The sequence below is a fragment of the Schistocerca cancellata genome, chromosome 1 (assembly GCF_023864275.1).
Source record: "Schistocerca cancellata isolate TAMUIC-IGC-003103 chromosome 1, iqSchCanc2.1, whole genome shotgun sequence".
NCBI classification, from domain to species: Eukaryota; Metazoa; Arthropoda; class Insecta; order Orthoptera; family Acrididae; genus Schistocerca; species Schistocerca cancellata.
Genome location: NC_064626.1, coordinates 421,478,539 through 421,500,302, shown reverse-complemented (window position 1 = coordinate 421,500,302; position 21,764 = coordinate 421,478,539). Strand labels below are relative to the sequence as shown.

Here is a 21,764-nt window from a genome sequence, read left to right as displayed (position 1 = left end):
TCTTCCGGGCAGGGTAAAGGAAAAGTAGCAGGCACTAGTTGTGGATTCACTGTTGCCTTGAAGTCCACACAAAGTCTCAGTTTTCCGGAAGGTTTTTGGAAAATTACTAACGGTGAGGCCCAGAGAGAAGCCTGCACACGTTCAATTACACCTTGTGATTCTAAATCGTGTAAAGTTCTTGCGACCTCATCACGCAATGCGTGGGGAACATTGCGCGCTCTGAAAAATTTCGGTTGTGCGTTTACTTTCAGTTCCAAATGTGCTTCATAGTTCTTAGCGCAACCAAGACCCGGTGCAAAAATGTCTGCAAATTCTTCACATAGACGAGAAACACTGGCGGAAGGCACAGTCTGGTTCACTGATAGGACCTGATTTACGATGGACAAGTTAAACAACTGAAATAAATCTAAACCAACAAGTTCACTGCAGAAGAAGAACGAAGAACGTAAAAAGACACAAGTTTTGTTTGTCCCTTGTATGTTGCAAGAAGGCTGCACTGTCCTAACACAGGGATTTTCTGTCCTGAATAACTAGTGAGCTGAACATTTGCGGCACGCAACGGAGGTGCGCCCAGTTGTTTGTACGTGGAGTGATCGAGTAGTGAAACAGCAGCTCCGGTATCAAGCTGGAATGGTATCACGTTGCCATTAATTCCCAAGTCTACAAAAAGTTTATTGTCCTGCTGATGACAAGAGCGACTGTCTCGTGCAATTGGAACTGTTTCTGGGACAGAAGCACTGGCGACTTGACGGGATTTCCGTCGACGTCGACGCACATTTTTTGTGCGACGAACACAGTCACTGTTAGAGAGAGTAGCACTGGACGGTGTGGAATTAACTACATGAATGTCCATGGGCGAAGGTTCACGAGCCTGAGTGTCCTTGGTTCGATTCCGGCGCGAAGCAAAGGGCCTGGAATGGTTGTGAGTGTCCGATCTAAGCTTTTTCTGGCAAACGCTTTGAACATGTCCTTTTTTATTACAGAAAAAGCAAATAGCTTGGCGTGACGAGCAATTCACACGCGAGTGTCTAGTTGCACACCGCGGGCATGATTTCACTGCATTTGTGGGCTTGCGCGGCACACGTGGCTGTGCGGACGTGCGTGAGGGCTGTTTACACTTCCGTGCAGCTCGCCCGGCGGGCCGGTTAATGTGACACACAGCTGGCGAAGGTTCAAAGGATCCTTGAGCAAAGTCAAGTGTGTCTTGCCTATCCAATATGTCTATCACTTGTTGAAGGGAGGGATTGACTAGTTTCAAAATCTGTTCCCGTATGCGAACATCAGAAACGTTCTGTGCAGTTGCATCACGCACCATAGTATCTGAATAAGGGAGTCCACATTCACACTCAAAGATGTGCCAACACCTTGTAGTTAGAGGAGGCCGAAATGCACGCTATAATCTAACGCAGACTGGCGTGAGGTGTCTGGAACAGGATACGTAATGAATGCTATAAAGAAAAGTACGTAGCTGCTGGAATACTTAACTTTAATCCATCATTTGTATACAGCATTCTTGATGATACAAGTGAGACTCTCTATAGAAATGGTTAATGGCGCCTTGCTAGGTCGTAGCCATGGACTTAGCTGAAGGCTATTCTAACTATCTCTCGGCTAATGAGAGAAAAGCGTCGTCAGTGTAGTCGCTAGCAAAGTCATCGTACAACTGGAGCGAGTGCTAGTACGTCTCTCTAGACCTGCCGTGTGGTGGCGCTCGGTCTGCAATTACCGACAGTGGCGACACGCGGGTCCGACATGTACTAATGGACTGCGGCCGATTTAAAGCTACCACCTAGCAAGTGTGGTGTCTGGCGGTGACACCACAGAAGCTTTCGAAATTTGGTGCTACAGAAGAATGCTGAAGATTAGATGGGTAGATCACATAACTAATGAGGTATTGAATAGAATTGGAGAGAAGAGAAATTTGTGGCACAACTTGACTAGAAGAAGGGATTGGTTGCTAGGGCATATTCTGAGACTTCAAGGGATCACCAATTTAGTATTGGAGGGCAGCGTGGAGGGTAAAAATCATAGAGGGAGACCAAGAGATGAATACAGTAAACAGATTCAGAAGGATGTAGGTACTGGGAGATGAAGAACCTTGCACAGGATAGAGTAGCATGGAGAGCTGCATCAAACCAGTCTCTGGACTGAAGACCAAACAACAGTTTCCTGTTTGTGTACCTGCTCATGCAGCACGTTTTTTGTAGAGTTTATATAAGTAATTCCATGCAATATGTGATTCCTCTACCCCCCCCCCCCCCCCCTCCATTCCCACCCTTTTTTTCACATTATCAATATTCTGGTAACTTGTGGTATCTGCTCATGATGTCTGTTTTTTCAGATTTTTCTGGGTCTCTTTCATCATTTTGACACGGAACCTTAGGTTCCATGTCCAAACTGGGGTGAGGATGACCTCAGATGATTAAGTGATTTTATTTGTAAGTAATGTACTGTTCTCTCTTAATTTACTGTAGAAACTTTAGCCACATAGTTCCTTATGTGACCTATCAGACTTGAAGATACAGTCCAATTGTCGTGTAACACAATATTTTCATTATTACAGTTTACACCAGATGATAGAACTTAAATAAGTGTTCCAAAACTGCTTGTGTATATAATAAAAGGTTGTTGATTAAGCAACTGTTGTGCTGTATCTTCATTTTAAAAAAGACACTACTACCACAAAATATCACTGAGAATTAGACTTTAATGAATAATTTAGTCAAATTGCAAATGAAATTTTATCATTCCTGAAATATGACAACAATATGGTCTGGAGGACTGCCAATACGAGGTGTGACATAACTCACAGCTAATAGTTAGGAACTAAAGTAAATCTTATTTGCTGTTGGCAATTAATCCTTAACTCGAGAGATATGGTATGAATATTTTCATACTCTCTCTCCAAGGTCAGTTCTGGTGAAATTCTTCTATATCCTCCCCTACCCTCCTTAAGTAGCCAATTCTATGATATTTTGTTGTCAGCTGTGTTATTGCCTTCTTTGTTTGTTGTTGACATGTGTTATTGACATATGTTGTGGTCTCCTAGACCGCACCTTGTGAACTATATACCTGTTTTCTCCAGTTTAGTACAGAATATGCTCGCATAAATGCGTTAGTTTTAATGATCCTAAGTTCGATGGAATTGTTTGTCAGTGGATGGACGAATATGTTGGTGATATAGATCAAGAAAGAGCCAGAAAAGATGATGATCTTGTCATTGCTCAGTTTCTCGAATAAAATACTGAAAGTGCTAGTTAAAATCAAATGTATTCTCTGTGGTGATAAAGAAAATTGTGGATCCCTGCATTGAATATCACTTTTGCAGACTTTCTTTTTGTAGCTATTGAGAGTAGTTTTTATGTGCACGTTTACACCCTAGAATTGAGTTTTATGTGAAAATATACTTGCTACAGAGATACTATATTTCTTCAGAATGTGATATTCTAGGGTTAATTTATCATGATAAGATCAACAAGTAGTATTCAAACAACACTTAAGTAATTGTAAAACTAAATGTTATTTAACTTAAATTAAAAATTTCAAATGATTTGTACCTTAAATATTGGTTTAAACACAGGTATCCCAGAGACCTTGTCTTGTAGTGTACATTACAGAGAAGTCAGCTCGTGAGTTAAGGGTTAATCGAGGTGTTGCGCAAAATGGTGGGAACCATGACCGCCTTCCAACGTTATGAAAACTTTGGATGAGCTGGAATTACTCAAGAACTGACATATCTCCTTTGGTATCTGAAACCATGCTATTTGCAGTTTTTTCTACAGCTTTTGAAGAGCACATGGTGTGTAAATTAAAAAGGCTGCACATGGGTCGAAGTGTTCTAATAAATATTCACTCTGGATGGACAATTTCCAGGTGCAAACTAACAGTTATGTGTAAAAGCTTTTGTACTGAATTCTGTAATGACTTTTATGAATTGTTGTATTACAGGTTTGATAACATCTTAGGTCGTGAAACAATACATACTCTGGAGTTTTTAACATCGGAAATCACTTCAATTTTCACACATCCTACAATGGTTGATCGAATTGCTGCAATGCTAAATTATTTCCTTTGTCATCTAGTTGGACCAAAGAAGAAAAATTTTAAGGTAAAACATAGAACATTATTAATAGTTGTACATTTAAGCCCCAGAGTTGTTGTTTGCAGTTGTGCCATTTATTATATGAAGATTCAGGGGCTTATTTTGTGAAAATACTCCTACAATATTTTTCTTATAGTGAAAAGCCATTAGAATTTAATGGATAGCTTCATAAACTCAAACAGAACTACATGTATGAGTAATAGTTAAACAAAGATCAATGATATAAGCAGAAAAATACCTTTTATTGGTTTTGTGCTAACCTTCATAATTGTGGTAAAACAATAACTCAGCTTATACATTCCAGAAACAGTGTTTTATTCAGAGAGCATTGCTAGACATGATGGTGTGTGACTGGGAGAAGGATTTTGACTCAGGCCTGTGGGAATTCCAGCTGGCAATGCTTGCAGCAAGAAGCGGAATGCCAATAACTGCAATTAACACACATTTCATTACTAAACACAGACATACAAATGGGAGTGCACAGTACAGTTTTTCCCATTGAACTGTGCAAGTCAAAGACATTATCCCTCAAGAGGCTAAACATGCTGCATTGCCAGAGAGTCTTGTTTTCTGATGTTTTACAAACCTGCACCACCAAAGCTTTGACAGAAGGAGGTCGCTGAAGGTTGCAGTTGCTAATGTCATCTTTGTATAGTTGCGCATGACCAGCCGTGCTGTGGATGGCTGCAATGCAGAACTCTTTCTCAGAAAGAAGAAGAAACATAGTGCTGGTGTTCCTTTCCCCTTCTTAGTACAGGTGATAATGGATAGAGTGAGGGGCCGGGGGGGGGGGGATGTCAGTGGGGACAATTGTAAGAGTATTGTTGATTGGCTTTGAGATTATCAAGCTGTGATGCAGAGTGCTCATCTGTGGAGGTGATGGGAGAGGATATGTGATTTTATTCGTCTGTGTCTGTCTGCTCACTGGCAGCAGTCGTTTCCAAGAAACCATGATCATTAGGAAACCATCAGCTGATAGTTGTGATGCTATTGCTATAAGTTCAGTGCCATTGGATAGTTTGTAGCACCACACAAACTGTCTAGAAATAAAACCGTTCTCAACATGTCATTCCTCACGCTATCCTTCAACCACAATGAAGTCCTCTATCAGTTTCATGTTTGTCATTTGGCTGGAATAGTTGCACATCAAGGCTCATCTTGAACACATTCTCAGTATTCTCAATGCTTGGTGTTCTAACCTGCTGTGGAGTGACTTGAATGTTGTCGTCAGTCCAAGCAGTCCCTAAGACAGCTGTGGTGGTTATACCTCATAAAATCCATATGGTTTTGAGGTGATGCATTGAATGTGACTGGCTCCCATGTAGTAAAATGTTGAAAGTGTTGTCTCCCTGTTTCCAGTACCTGATGTGGGCCAGAACACTGTGGCTGCACTGCTAGTCTTGTTGTATCTCCCCATAACATGATGTACTAGCAGTCTGCTGAAGCCTTGTGCACGAAATTTCTTGGTGAGCCATGGGGCTGGGGGCCACTATTCTTAGTTGTGTAATGTGTTGTTTCATTCACCGGACTAGAGCTAGTAGCTCTGTAGTCATCAGTGGTTTTACCAGGAAGATGAAATCTGCTGGTAGATTGAGTGGCTCATCATATAAAATCTTTACCAAAGAGGAACTATGGTCTTCTTTAAACGCGGAATGCTTGCCTGAAAGAACCTAGGGTAACAAATGTGTCTACTGGCCCCCATGACACACAAATGCTTTCTAAATGTTTGATGCCAGATTTCCACCAAGCTGTTGTTCTGTGGATGATAGACTGTGTTGCAGTAATGCTGGATGCCGCAAAGGTTACATACTTTGGAGAATACTGCAACTCAATTGATAGCCTTGGTCAGTAGTGATGGATGCTGGGCAGCGGAAACACTCTTTCCACAACTGTACAAAAGCCTTTACTTTGAATCCTCCATTATGTCTGAAAAGTGTGCTGCCTCAACCCAGCAGTTGAAGCTGTTTTTCGTGGAAAGAATATACCAGGAACCTTCTGACTCCAATAGGCCAACCAATTCTGGGGGGGGGGGGGGGGGGGGGGGTACATTACAACTGACCTTTGAGTATTTCATGTCGCCCTTGTTGACTAGCCTTGTAGCATTGGCAAGCATGCAGGGTTGGGTCCACAGTTTGCAGTCTTGCTTCACATCTAGTCCAAAAAATCAGTCTGTAACAAGTTTAGTAGTGTGGCATACTCTTGGGTCTGACAGACCGTGCAAGCTATTGAAAGTAGACTTTCTCATGATGGGTGGATCTAGCAAGCAGAGGCAGTTTTGAGACATGTCACTCCAGACTTGCGCGGAGGAACCAGGGATAGTGTGTTGCTTGAGCTTCAGACACGTTATAATATCTTGTAGTAGACTGCAGATTTGCGTATCCTGTTGTTAGGCGTTGCTTGAGTTTGTCATTGTCAATGTCAAGTGATAGTGCACTTACTTGAGATATGTAATCAGCCATGTCATTGGCAGCCTTGAAATGCTGAATGTTAGTGGTAAATTGTGCAACATAATCAAGGTAACAGAAATGGCAAGAAGAACAGTCTTCTGCTGGATAAGTATAGAATCTGGCTGTCAGTGGTCTGTGCAAATAGTGGGTGCCTACCTTCATAGTCATCCTTGAAGTGCTGCACTGCCTCATATATAGCGAGCAGTTCTCTATTATAAGCTGATCGCTTACCTTTAGGATTAGTTAGCTTTTGTAAGAAGCAGTGTAATGGTTGTTGCTTGTCTGCGACTGACTGTTGTAGCACAGCTCTGAGTGCAGTGTCACTCACGTAAAAGGTAATTGAAAAGGAGCTTTTGCATTTGATGGGTTAATGTTGTACCCTGTACAAAGGTAAGCTTAATTTGAGTGAATGCTTGTTGCATGTGAGGGTCCAAGCGAGTGAGAGCCTGCTTGCCACATGTGTTTCTGCCAGCCAACAAGGCTGTCAACAGTGCCTGTATGTCTGCAGTAAATGTGGCAAGTGATGTCTATAGAAGTTAACCATGCAGAGAAATCACCACAGATCATGATAATTCTTGGGTCATTGAAGCTGACAGAGTTCAATACATTGAGTCATAGGTTGAACCCCATTTGGACTAACAGTGTCCAGATATGTGACTCCGATTGTCAAAGTTGACATTTGTCATTGTTTATCACTACACGGAAATGTTCAAGGGTCTCATAAGTGAGTGTAAGATGTTCCTCTTGTTCTTGCAGAGATGCCAAAAAACTAATATATCATCTAGGTATGCGTAGTAAAAAGGAAATTTGAAGAGAGAGGCTCAACTGTGTTATCATTCTTTTGGATATATCCTTAGTAGCCATGAAAATTTGCAGGTAAACATTCTATAGCCTAGAACACTAAACACAGATGCACCTGCCAAGTTGCAAGTAAAATCTTGAATGTTCGGTGTCGGGTAACTGTCAGGTACTGCGCAATTGTTGAGGATCCGATGATCACCACATAACATGTATGTTCCGTCTTTTTTGGAAACTAAGTGTGTGGGTGGGATATCTGACTCCCTACTATGCCAGATTGCAGTAATTTGTTGATAACAGTTTTAGCTGTTCGTAGTCTGTCTGGTGCCAGTCCATGCACGTTGGTTGTGGACTTCGTGTCATGTCCAATACCTCTCCACTTAAATGCCACATTTGTCGTCTGGGGAGTACAGGTAGGAGATGTGCGCATACTGTTGGAAAAATTCATTGTACTGACCTGTATTGGAGATGACTTGTGCAGTGTCCTAACTATGTGTGTCATTTGCTGGTGTCAGGACAGGTACTGTCTCATTCATGCTAAGTCTGCATGTCATCTGCTGGTGTCAGGGCAGATACTGTCTTATTCATGCTGGGTATTGATGCTGTTCCTGCCTTAAGTGCTGCTACCTAACAAAAGTATTTTTGTGTTCAGTTCGAGATTCTCACTGCGAAGCCTTTGAGCTCTTGCTTTCCCCTTCCTTCATAATGCTTCATCACTTTTTGTATTTCCAATTCTAAAGTCTGAGGGTCATTAAGTAGTTGCAGATGGATGTCATGTGTAGGGATTGAGGAAGACACTGTTAGAATAGACTCCTCCTGAACTGCCTGTGGATGTGGTGGCGGACTGTTAGTGATGTGGATATCCACTCTCTGCTGCTGCTTTGCCTGAGATACCTCGTGTTAGATTTGGGGAGAAATGAAATTAATGGAGAAAATCTGCACTCAATATCTAGTATCAAACGTCAGTGACCAGAAAGTTCCATGGAAATTTCTCATGCCAACTGACAGCCTTGGTGCACATGACAATTGCAAAAAGTTTGATGAGAGTATAATTTGCTACATGAAGATAGACGGCAGATGTCGCAAACTCTGCTGGTGGTGGTTTCTCTGGGGATGTCCTCACTTCTGTTCTTGTGTCGATCAGGCAGTATCGACTTTTTTTAGTTATGTAACACATGCAATCTACTATGTCACTTAGAAATGGTGCAAAACTAGCTTGGCCCATGTTTTAGCTGTAGGTGATTTACCTGAGTGCAGTGTGATCAAGAACAGTGTTTGTGTGGTTGCTCTACTTGTTGAAGTTGCATGCCCCATCGCAAAAGCAATTGTGAAACCAACACAAATGTTGTCCCATCGGCTTGCCTGTGTGAGGAATGTTACTGTCAGCCATGGGTGTGGCTATCGTGGCTGGCTCAAGGTCGCTGCTCTCGTGGTGGAGGCTAGTTACATCAATCTCAAGAGTGTACGTAATTGCTCAGGTCGCATCGGCTATTGTCTGCCACATCCCTCTATTGTCATCGCTGCAGGACAGAAAAAAGTCTATCAGCCAGGACTATGTTGTGTTTCATCATTTCACTCTCATGCATGATCACTGCCAATCAAGTCTGAGGCAATAGTTTGAAGAACCATAGTGTCCATAGCATGTTTTCTGGCATGACGGTCAAGTTGATTGATGTACGGAGATGTTATCAAAGCTGTGATGGTGTCCTGTTGCCTAATCTGTCTTTGCTAATTACTATCACCACTGTTGTTGTAGTACGTTGACCAGTTGGTGGACCAGTGCTGCCTTCACAGTGGCAATTTGCCTTGGCTGGAGGTTGCTTGTATGATGTCACTGATGACCTGGACATGTTCCCCTATGTTACACGAACTTAGAAGTGTCATCAAGGGTGCTGTAGTTCTGTAGTATGAAGTTGATGATTGTAAACCTCATTGCAGGGTGTTCTAGTTGAAAGGCAGTAGTTCAGGATGAAACCTCAGTTTTACATATGTTCCACAGAAATTTTGTCATTTATGTTCTGGGAAGTGTAGCCTGAGGGCGACCGTGGACAAGCTTCCTGGTACCTCGCACAACGTGGATTGAAACATGAGAATTTTTTCTTATGGCACAGCTGGCTGGGTGCTGTCTGTGGTTACAGATCCCCGTATGAGGTTACAAACAGATTTGGCTGGCCTGTACCCAATTTGTGGATGGACTGTTAAGTTTGCAAGAGGTGATGCTATGTAGACCTGAATTAGTTGGCAAAATACTGTCTTATTGGTTGAAGAAAGATTGAACTCAGCATTGAACTCACAAGGAGGTCAAAAGTTGTTACAAATTGTTCATGCAAGCATTCACCACTGTTGTAGCTGAAGGTACAACACTTTAGAATGTTACTTTCATGTTTCATACATAACATATCCAGGTGGTAGAAGACATTACATGAGCCACCAATTTGTCTAAGTTGCTCTTAAAAATTGTGATGTCTCCATTTGACAAAGTACACTTATTATGTTCAAGTAGTTGGCTGCTCTTCATTTTGGCATGACCACTGTGGGAATCCTGTCTGGGAATGCTCACAGGAAGAAGAAGAATGCTAGTAAATGCAATGAATACACACTTCATAACTAAACACGGATGTACAAAGAAATGCATGTCGACAGTGCAGTTGTTCAGAATGAACTGTGCAAGCCAAAGATATTCTCCTAACAGGAGGCTAAACTGGCTGCTACAGAGTCTTATTTCGTACTAGTATTTTACATGATGGTGAGCTTCTCACAGGGCTGACTATTTATATTGTGAGGATTATAGAATCCTCTGTAAAATAAATAAATAAAATAAAAAAAAAATCCTCTCAGTATCAAAGTAAACACTTAGCTAAAGAAATGGTTGGTTATTAATATTCTTTTATGGGCAACTTTGGAGGTATATCTAACCGTGATTGTATCTTTGGCCTAACCAAAGTAAGTCAGGTTGTGAATGGATGAGTGCACCAGTATTTCTTTTATCCTCACATTTACATCACATCTACTTCGACATAGATATTCTGCAGGCCACCATATGGTGTATGGGGGAGACTTCCTTAAACCACTATTAGTCATTCCCTTTCCTGTTCCGCTTGCAAATGGAACAAAGTGAAAGTGACTACAAGCCTCCAAACAAACCCTAATTTTCTCTTATCTTTTCTTCGTGGTTCTTACACAAAATGTATGTTGGCAGCAGTAGAATTGACTGGCAATCAGCTGAAAACGCTGGTTCTCTAAATTTTCTCAATAGTGTTTCACAAAAAGAATGTTGTCTTCCCTCCAGGGATTCCCATTTGAATTCACAAAGCAGATATAATATGTGTTGATCGAACCTACTGGTAACAAATATAACAGTTCTCCTCTGAATTACTTTGGTGTCTTCCTTTAATCCAACCTTGTGGGGATACTTAACACTTGATAGTACTCAAGAGTGGGTTGTATGTGTTCTGTATGCAATTTCCTTTATAGCTGAGCTACATTTTCGTAGAGTTCTCTCAATAAAGGGAAATTGACCGTTCACCTTGCCCACTACTGATGTTACATATTCATTCCATTTCATATCACAACATTACACCTAGATATAGAAACAAAACATTGTCAAACAGCACACCACTAACACTGTCTTTGAGTACTATAGAATTGCTTTTTGTACTCATTCACATTATCTTACTTTTTTCTACATTTAGAGCAAGCCATCATTCATCGTACCAAATAGATATTCTGTTTAAGTCGTTCTACAGTCACTCAACAACACTTCTCTGCACACTAAGGCAGCAGCATCAAACACTCTCATATTTTGTTGCTCACCCTATTCGTCAGTTCATTTATGAGGCATGTCCAGAAAGTAAGTACAGTTTTGGGAAAAAAACTCAATGAAAACATTTTTTTCAAACCAAAATTTATTTTTACAAGAAAGAGAATTTCTTAGACGATTTTTCTACGTACATTAAATGTATTCAAAGTTGCGAATATGGACAACCATCAGCTGTAGAATGGAATGACGCCAATAAAAATTTGTGCCGGACCAGGACTTGAACCCAGATTTCCCACTGATAGTGAGCAGTTGTCTTACCATTCGGATATCCATGCGTGACTAACAGCCAGACTCAAACTTCCACACATTGTCAACCATGTGTCTACAACCTGTCGTCATACATCCATTATGTATATTCCCGTACAGATTAGATTAGATTAGATTAGATTTACTTTCATTCCAATTGATCCGTAGTGAGGAGGTCCTCCAGGATGTGGAACATGTCAGAAAAACAACAATACATGACAAATATTTACAACTAAAACAAATAAGCTAATGTACCATTCCACAGGTCCCAAGTGGAATAATCGTCATATTTTAATGAACACTAAGAGTCATTTTACAAATACTAATGCACTGAATTTAAAATAAAAAAGTTTTTTTATTTATTTATAAGGTAATAAACATGTAATACAACTACTGAAATACTTATTTACAATGAACACATTACTGCACTGAAATGGTGCAGAAGTTAGATTATACTTCCACACACACACACACAGACACACAAATTTTCAGTGAACACATTACTGCACTGAAATTGTGCAGAAGTTATGTTGTACTTATATACAAATCAGTTGGTTTTACTAAGAAATTCATCAATGGAGTAGAAGGAGTTGGCCACCAATAAATCCTTTAGGCTTCTCTTAAACTGAATTTCATTGGTTGTTAAGCTTTTTATGGCTGCTGGCAAGTTATTGAAAATGTGTGTTCCTAAATAATGCACACCTTTTTGTACAAGACTAAGTGACTTTAAATCCTTGTGAAGATTATTCTTATTTCTAGTATTGATTCCATGAATTGAGCTGTTGGTTTGAAAAAGTTATATATTTTTAATGACAAATTTCATTAAGGAATAAATATATTGGGAAGCTGTAGTTAGTATCCCTAGTTCCCTAAACAGGCTTCTGCAGGATGTTCTTGAGTTCACACCACATATAATTCTTACTGCACATTTTTGTGCCCGGAAAACTTTAGCTTGGCTTGATGAATTACCCCAAAAAATAATCCCATATGACATTATGGAATGAAAGTAAGCATAGTATGCCAGCTTTTTCATTTTTATATCCCCTATGTCTGACAAAATTCGCATTGCAAACAGAGATTTGTTAAGACGCTTCAGCAGTTCTGTGGTGTGCTCCTCCCAGTTGAATTTATTATCAAGCTGTAATCCCAAGAATTTAACACTGTCCACTTCTTCTATCTTCTTGTCATCATATGTTAGACATATACTCTTGGGACACCCCTTACAAGTTCTGAACTGCATGTAGTGTGTTTTTTCAAAGTTTAGTGACAAAGAATTGGCTAGGAACCAGTGATTAATGTCCACAAATATTTTATTGGCTGATCTTTCTAAGACTACACTTGATTTGCTATTTATTGCAATGTTTGTATCATCGGCAAACAAAACAAACTTGGCATCTGGTAATGTTACTGATGAAAGGTGAGAGACTTTACTTGAAAGTTGCTTGCCCGTTGTCAGCAGATAAATACGATAGTGCAATGCTTGTATTATTGAACTGTGCATCGTAATTCAGAATAAAACAGGCAATGCAGTAACATATTTTTCTATATAGTTGCCACGATTGTTCAGACGTTTTATATGCTGTCTTCATAGAAAGATGCTGCTGAATACCATTTTTTGAATCGTCATCGCTGTCAGAGCGCCATCATCCAAAATTAAGCTTCAAGTCAGAAGATGTGAGACCAGAGCTGCTTGGTGGGTGACACAATTTCTCCCAACCAAATTGTTGAATAAGGTTCGAGTGACACCGGCAGAATGGGGATGTGAAATTTTCTCAGTGTTTCACAGTAACATACCACATTGACAGTTTAACCTCTGGGAAGGAACTCAACAAGCAGAGTGCCTCCACTCCATCGACTGTGGGTTTGATTGTGGAGTGACAGGATAAATCAAAATTTTATCACTGGTCACAATTCTGTTTAGGACTTCATCTCCCTCATCTCTCTATTGGGTAAGAAATATCAAAGCACTGCCAAGTTGCTTCGTTTTGTGGACATCCATAAGCATTTTTGGAACCCAAAGGGATTCTTATTGTGAACTGTCTGTTTTCACATAGTTTCTCATCCGCTTTCTTAGAGAAACAATTATTGACAACAGAAGGCAGCCCACCTTGTGCTTCGTCATGAACATTGGTTCGTCCATCTCACCAGTATTCTCACTATTCCATCACTCATTACATTCCACCATAAATCTCGACACATTGATGGTGAACTTCAGCTGGCTTAGCATTCTTTGCATTCTAAAATCATATTGCACAACACAGTTCACAGTCAGTGGGCTCAGATACTGTCTTAAAACATTTTGAACGATCACTGACAAGAGAATACACAACTCAGTCCAGCCCCAATGGCATCAGTGGAAAGACAATGAACCAGAGAGTAAGTTTGAATGTGTGGAACTGCGACACTAGTGCTGCAGTGGCAGTAGAGTGAAACAGTGCTTACTTTCCGGACATCCTTGTATGTACTGGGTGTCTCTCCTAAGAGTCATCAGGTGCATTTCTTTGCTGTTTTGGCAGAAGATATATGCAATTTTGTTTTTGCATGGTGTAGCTGTAGTCAGCCCAAACAAATAGTGCTCATCATGTTTTTCATGTGAGTCCATTGTCAACAAAAAACTCAGTTTGTTTCCCATTAAAAACAGAATTATTTTAAATCAGAATTTGATGTGCCTATTCAATAGAGCACTCCCAAATTAATATAGTGAAATATTTATTTTATCAATATGTATTGAAAGGAACAGTAAAAAATGAAAAATAAACAGCAGCAACTCAGTAGCACAGCACGCTTGGCAGTAGCAGTCAGCACAGGCCAGGGCATTGTTTTAGCTGCTTAAGTACTGATTATTCTTCAGGTTTTACTATCCTTCTTAATACATATTGATAAAACAAGTACCGCACTAGACTAATCCAGGACCACTCTAGTGAATGGGCTTGTAAAATTCCACTTCAAAAATCATTTTGGTGAGAAACAAACTGACAGTTTCCGTCCACACTGTACCTCACAGGGAAGACATGATGAACACTATCTGATTGGGCTGACTCCAGCTACACAATGCAAAAACATAATTGCAAATATCTGCTGAAACATCAGAGAAAATGTGCCTACCAACTCTTAGAAGAGACACCCTGCATAGAGGGAGCAAGAGCTATTGTATCGCACTCCTCTAAACCACTCTTGACAATACCCTTGTCGCTGATGGACACTCCTAAGAAGTCTGTGAGCCACTTGCATTTTTGGGAACCTGTTCTGTATGCTTGGACCTCCATTAGCAGTCTGCACTGGGGCACTGTATTTTATGGCTTCCAGAAATTTAAGAATATGGAGTCCGGTTGCTATCTTTCATCCATGGTTCACAGGATATCATGCAAGAAAAGAGCGAGCTGTGTTTTGAGGATATCAGGCAAAAAAAAAGAGAAAGCTGTGGTTTGCTTTAGCTATGCTTTTAAAATCACTGGTGATTCCTGGGCAGAAGCTTTCCTGTCTTAACAAAATTTATTAAATTCCAACTTAAAAAGTGCTCAAGAATTTTGCAGCAAACCACTCTTAAGGATATTGGTCTGTAATCTTGCAGGTCCATTCTTTTATCCACAGGAATCAGTTGCACATTTCTCCAGTCACATGGGACTTGGCACAGTGGGACCAACACGATTTCTGTGTGTCAGAAATCAGGATTGAAGACACATAGTCAGAGAGTTATATTAGCCAAACCTTGAATGTATATGCAATGGAATGTCTTCCCACAGAATCGTGTAAAAATAAGAACCATAATAGAACATTGGTCATGTGTCATTGTTTTTGTTACAGTAAAAAGGATATCATTTGGACACTAATTTGTAGTATGCAATGACTGCAAATGGGCGAGTCACATATCTGTCTCAGCAAAATTGTATGCATGACACTCAGTGTCATTACAGGGCTTTGGCTATGGTCCTGGTACAGAATCAGTATAATTGTAGACCAATATGAGGAGAGTCAAGAGTAACAGCACCATAGCATGGCCATAATTGCACAGTGAAATTAGATTATAGGTTTGCAGAGTTTACATCTGACTCAGCATTTGAAGTTTCCTGACAAACAAAGTATCATATGGGAAGCCTTGAGGGAAGTCACTTTCCTGTGTAGGCTGTTTTGTTTTGAAATAACACTTTACCGAAAAAAAGTAATGCATATATCATGGTGTATTTCACACATCACAGCATATGATGGTGACCCTAACAGCGGTTTCGCGCAACCATAGTAGTTATGGGCACAACTGTCTCAGATGTGAAATTCATATTTAAAAAGGAAAAATTATGACCATTGAGTGAGTTTTGTCACTGTTTTGCAACCCAACAATTTAAAATACATTCGCCTATATAGGAAAAAAGATTTCTCTCAAGAAATTCACAGCAGCTGTGGACCCATCCATACAAAAGATAATCTGAGAAGTATTGGAGAGTGCAGTCCATCAGCTAGCACCTTTTTTATCTTTGATTATAATTTTGTAGACAACCAGACTTAATAGGTCCAGTCTGCCTTGGAAATTTAATGGCTATATACCAAAACCATGACCTAATACTATAGCGGCAGGAGAACACGCATATAAACACACACACACACACAAAGGTTTTACTTATGCAGACTTTTGGAACCAGTGGCTCTTTCTTCTGGCAGAAAGACTGAATGGGAAAGAAGAGGGGGGTGAAAGAAAAGAACTGGAGAGGTTTACCATCTGGTTAAGTCTCCCCCTCACTTGGATGGGTGACTTCTGAACTCTGCCCCTTTTCCTATACCACTTCAGCTCTTTTCTTCCACCCCTCATCATTCACACTCAAACCTTCTGCCGGAAGAAGGAGCCACTGTCTCTGAAAGCTTGTATATGTGAAACCTTTTCTTTATATGTGTATTCTCCTGCCGCCACTTGGTGAGCAGATTTTTCATCTATCCAATTACATTATATTGTCAAGAACTGATTATTTTCATTGTTATAATACTATTAACTGTTATTTATTATTATTAGGTGATTTAGGTATTTTCAAGTGAAAGATTTTGTCATTAGCTGATTTTTATGGTGAAATATTTCACATGCACATAAAATTGTTCTTATTGCACCCATACTGACTACTTTATTAATGCTGCTCCTGCCTTCAATGTTCCGATTGCCAAAAATATTTACATTATTAATTCATTTGGCAATAACCAATTGCTTCTCATCTTGCCATATATATTTACTTCACTGTATTTATGGATTCTTCTGTTACTTCTTGGTAAAACAATTCCATATTTAAGGTTACATAACAAGTCCACTGTTTTTGTTCTATTGATTTTTGTTTATTTCGATCTAGTTTTCAGCTTATTATCCCATCTTCAGGAAACAACTTATTAGTAAAACAGAGTGAAAATCTCATTCTGGAAACTTATAAGTATCTTGAAGGGACACTGATTCTTAGGTAAGGATTTTTGTTTATTTCAAATTAGTTTTTGGCTAATTAGTCCAGCTTCAAGAAAACAATTGACTAGCATCTGGAAGGGACACCGATTCTTAGGTAAGGATTTTTGTTTATTTCAAATTAGTTTTTCGCTAATTAGTCCAGCTTCAAGAAAACAATTGACTAGCATCTGGAAGGGACACTGGTTCTCAGGTAAAGCCAAAAATTAGTTCAAAATAAACAAAAATCAGTGTAACAAAATGGCGTACTTGTTATTTAACCTTGAATACTTCACTTCAGTTAATCCCACTTTACTCAGAATTATATCGGGTGCACTGATCCAAATCAACACAACTATTCCTTACGTAGAACATTGATATACTTGGTGGTCTACTTTCTGCCCATCTAACTGCACACTCAGCTGACCCCACCAGTGCATGAAATACCCAACGCTGTACCGAGTATAGGAGAGTAAGGTGTGGTACTCTTACACACTTTTGCAGACACCCAAACAACTATTTCTCAGGAAGGGATAGACTGCCAGTAGAAAGAGCTGTTGAATCATGTGAGAGAGAGCTTGCCATATTGCTGTCAATCATTTATGGCAGGTAGGGTTACCTAATCTTTCATTAACTGTTTTGTTATTGTGGAAGAGATGTTCCGGTTTTTACTGTTTTGTGTGTATCTTCCGTTTCAGGACTTTCCTAATTGCTTGTTTTGCTTATCGCTTTTTGCCAAATGTCTAAGTTTTGCTTTCCTACATCTTGTTCAGGAAATATCGAGCAAGGTGGCATTATGGTTAAGCCACTGATTTTGGATTCAAAAGGCAGGATTCAAATCACCAGGAGGCCACCCAGATTTAAGCTGTCCATCTAAATCAGTAGAAATCAGATGGTGTCAATTTGTATGGCCTGCTTTCCTAACATTACCACTCCAGCTAGAAGACAATACTGTATTTAGCCTGTTTCCATCTACGAAAACTAAAGTTATGCATGGATTATCACTTGCATGTTATGTGTAATCGATGTTGAAATGACATTATTTATTAATATATGCTAGGCTTGCCAAAGACCGATTGATCTGACAGCTAAGTTGACAGTGACAAGAAATCAGTCAGTACCAGTCATTGTTGTTAGACTCCAGTTGACTCAGGCACTTCCATCAGCCACCTTACTAAGTGTCAACTTAGAATGCATCTTTAATATTAAAAGTCATAGAAAGAATTTTTATGATTTTAATTTGTAAGAGGAAGGAAGGACAACAAAATGCACATTCAGCCATACATATAGCACACATGAAGGTGCAAAGTGGGAAATTAGTGAATTGTCTTCCAACTAAGATGAAAGTGCCAATAAGAGTGAGCATTCTGAAGAAACAGCCTGTATTTAATATATTCTGTTGGTCACAAAATGAATCCAATCCTAAAGTGATCACTTTCACTAAGGAGCATGCACTGCTATTTTTGTTATCTGCTCATAAGATCCTCATTGTTGTAATGTTTCAGTTATTTGTACAATTTATTGTTTCCCACATGACCACATAGGAATAACATGACCTGTATCAATTGTTTCACATTATGCATATTCATGGCTCACATAAAAAAAAGTTGTCAACTAAATAATGTATCAGCAAAAAAAAAAAAAAAAGAAAAAAAATCACCTATTTTCAGATAGATGAAGACTGCTTTTAGTTGATTCTCATTGTAATGAATTGTGCTGCCTTACTTTTATCATCTGATGAATATAAGCTTTCCAAAAAATATCAGTAAAATATGCTGGATCTAGAGTGTTTTCCCCCATAATTAAACTGTATATCAGGGGAAAAAAAATCCTAGATTTCCCTGTTAAAAATAATTTTCTGCATAAAAATACACTATATCCCACATGAAATTACATTTTTTTCTGTGTTAAGTGACAATATACTATCCTTCAGAGCTGTAAAATGTAGGAATCCTTTGAATGGTAAAAGTTTTATAAACCGCTGTAGCACTCCCAGCAAAAAGCAACACATTTTGGAAAGATCCTTAATGCGCGGCAACACAATTTGGTATTACAAAAGAATAAATATGAATTCATCAAATACAGCATGGTAGTTTCTGAACACAGAATACCAAAATATAAGAAGTGCGATGCCCGTGTTATAACAAGGAAGCAGAGACCATAGTAGCACTCCGAGTGGTTTGGCAGTGAACTTCAAATTCGGGAAAAACTGCACGATAATTTGTAGTCTTGCTATGTGAAATATGACTACAACATGGTACTTTTCATCAGTAAAAGCTAACCTTTCACCAATCATAAAATTTTTTACTGTTTTTCTGATCGCGTGCTTTGTCAGGATCCTAAGGGCACAGCGTAAATTGCAGCAGCTGAATATTTCTGACAAGCACAACTGTAAATTTCATTGCTGTGCAGCGAACATTTTCATGGGTCACTTGGCTGAATACATGTTCTGTTGAACACTTTGGCTTTTCCAGAGAAAAGCCGATTACGTGTGAAATTGCTCAAGAACTCACCTTGCACTTTTTTTAAGGATAATTATTCTTTTTACCATCATTATTGCATGATTTGTAATCTATGAAAGAAATAAAATAAATATGTAAAACTAACCATGAAGCTTGGTCATTTTTTTAGCATGTGCTAACCTTTAAGATATACAGGGCGTATACGTGGACAAGGAGAAAAAATTTCTGGATTTTTCCCAGATCTCCCGGTTAAAAATACATTTTCTTCCAGGTAAAAATACACTTTCGCATGTTAAGTGACAGTATACTTTCCCTCGGAACTGTAAAACTTAACTTATCCTTTGATAGGATATGGTTTTATACAGCAGCGTAGAATTTCCTGGCACTTTAGAAAACGATACTCAGGGGGGGAAATACACATTTTGGAAAGATCTTTGATGTGCAGCAACATGTACGCTCCATATTTTCGTATTATGAAAGTATAAATTCGAATTCCACCAACAGGATAAGTTAAGTTAAGGATTAAAATTAATATTCATAGTGTTGCTACAAGAAAAGCAAAGCTTTTGTATATAATATTTGTCGTGAAGATTAATAAGCTACAAGAGAAGCTGAGCTTTCAATTACAATGTTGATCTGTTTAGCACATGTTACACTTCAAGATACATCACACAAATACGCCAGCAAAATTTTTAATACCGACATAAATCTCTGATCTTCTGGGCTCAAAATTCTTCTAAATGGCTCGTAATCAAAGAGTTGATTTTTAAAAGAGACCAAACACTCAGTGATTTAAGTTCATCTTGCATAAAAGGAAATTTACTTTGAACGGTTTCCAAACAACAATTCGCAATATTTTCCTGTGACCTGTTAGAAATAGATTCATTTCAGCAGTTGTCAGAGAGTGCCAGATAAGAGGCATCACTATGCTTGCACAGCTACGGTGATGTAGGAAGCAAGTATGTTCGTACGTGTAAAATATTAAAAGATCTTACATTATGTCATAAAAGAAACAAGACATTAGAGGATACTCCAAGAACGTTAGAATTCATGAGCCGTACTAAAATGCATAGCTCGCCTTACAGTGCACATTCGTATGTCCAGATTCTCAATGACGTTGGCCTCCATACATGCTAGAAGATGAAAACATGCACCTGAAATGCAGCGAACAGTTGAAACTAGCCAGTAGTGTGGAATACATTGACTGCCTCAGCAGGAAAGCTTTAATAAAAGCCAAATTTATTTATCAAACCGGCAAAAATAACTTCATTGTCCTGCAAGGCGATTAATGCTTGACTGTCAGAAATGTGGAAATAAAATAAAATCTGAAACTAGTAACATAGTTTACCCTTCCGTAATTATGTGAATGTATTTTAATTCACTTGATAGCTGCAAGCCACAGAAATCCGTCTTGTTTTCATTTGACTTGAGAGCAGTAAACGAAGAGGAAACAGAAAAATCATTAAATGTAAAAATGGGTCACGTGCCATTCTGGCAGTCTGAATCTATGGGTTTCGCCAGTAATTGTAACAATGCTGAACATTCGCAAACCGAATCAACCACATAAACAAGCAGCACTTGACATTCACCGGTTCGGCTTTATTCCGCTCTGTAGCCCCATCCTGTTTTGTCTGCAGGAAAGTTTATTTCTAGATGTGATGAGGATTCCTCTGGCAGCGACATCACATACACTATGCACGCATTCAAACATCAACTTATAATTCATTCAGAAATCAACTTAGAATGTGTTCAAAAACTAGTAGGAATGGGTTTCAAAATAATGTGAATAACCGATAGACCGACGTGCGCTGGATGCTAGGTGCTTTGTGAAACAAGGTTTTTTTTCTCAAGAATATGAATTTGCCCCCTCCCCCTGAAATTGCCACCCGGTTCAGATACCCCGCTTTGCCCTTACTCCCCACTAGATCCGGGCATGCTGCACATGCGTGAATCTGGCAGCTTGGGCGTGCCAGAAAAATTTTTTCGGGTACCATGTGACTGGTTGCTGCTTACACATCCAACAGCAACATTTCTGTAGCCAGAAGCGGGAGAAGGTACTACCCATACGTGACTCAGTTGCGCGTGTGCATGAGCTCGCTTGTAACTGATTAACTCAGTCTAATGTAAACAGTTGTGATGTCAGCCTCATCGAAGGCAGTTTGTTGTTATGAAGCATTGCATAGTCTTCCGAAAGCTTTTGACACATTTTGCTATTTGCAGACGCTTGTACGAGCACTGTGTTATTTTATATGGTGCATTTCCTTTGCAATTTAAGTTTTATTTTCGTGTTTTTCTCTCATTCATGTTTTAAAGCTGCAGTATTATTCTGCAGTAGCGGGATACAGTAATATCCTTTGTTATAGTAACAGTTCTTACCAGTCAAAATTACAAAAATTTAACTGAAAATTAAAACAACGAAAAATTCCCAGAATTCTAAAAAATTCCCGGATTTTTCCCGGTTTTCTCCCGGATGAAAAAATTC

The 21,764-nt window shown here is 39.3% G+C and overlaps 1 protein-coding gene across 2 annotated transcripts in view; it reads left to right on the top strand.

Annotated features, from left to right (window-relative positions):
- LOC126176036 (ubiquitin conjugation factor E4 A) overlaps nt 1–21,764 on the top strand; it is a 114,834-nt gene that overhangs the window by 76,796 nt on the left and 16,274 nt on the right. Inside the window, exons 7-8 of one of the 2 annotated variants that reach the window (XM_049923178.1) lie at nt 2,342–2,438; nt 3,949–4,086. In XM_049923178.1, coding sequence (XP_049779135.1) covers nt 2,342–2,426 — 85 coding nt within the window. In that variant the 3' untranslated portion in view covers nt 2,427–2,438; nt 3,949–4,086. Of the gene's footprint in view, nt 1–2,341; nt 2,439–3,948; nt 4,109–21,764 lie in introns of those variants that run through there. The other variant, XM_049923170.1, reaches the window with a different exon arrangement.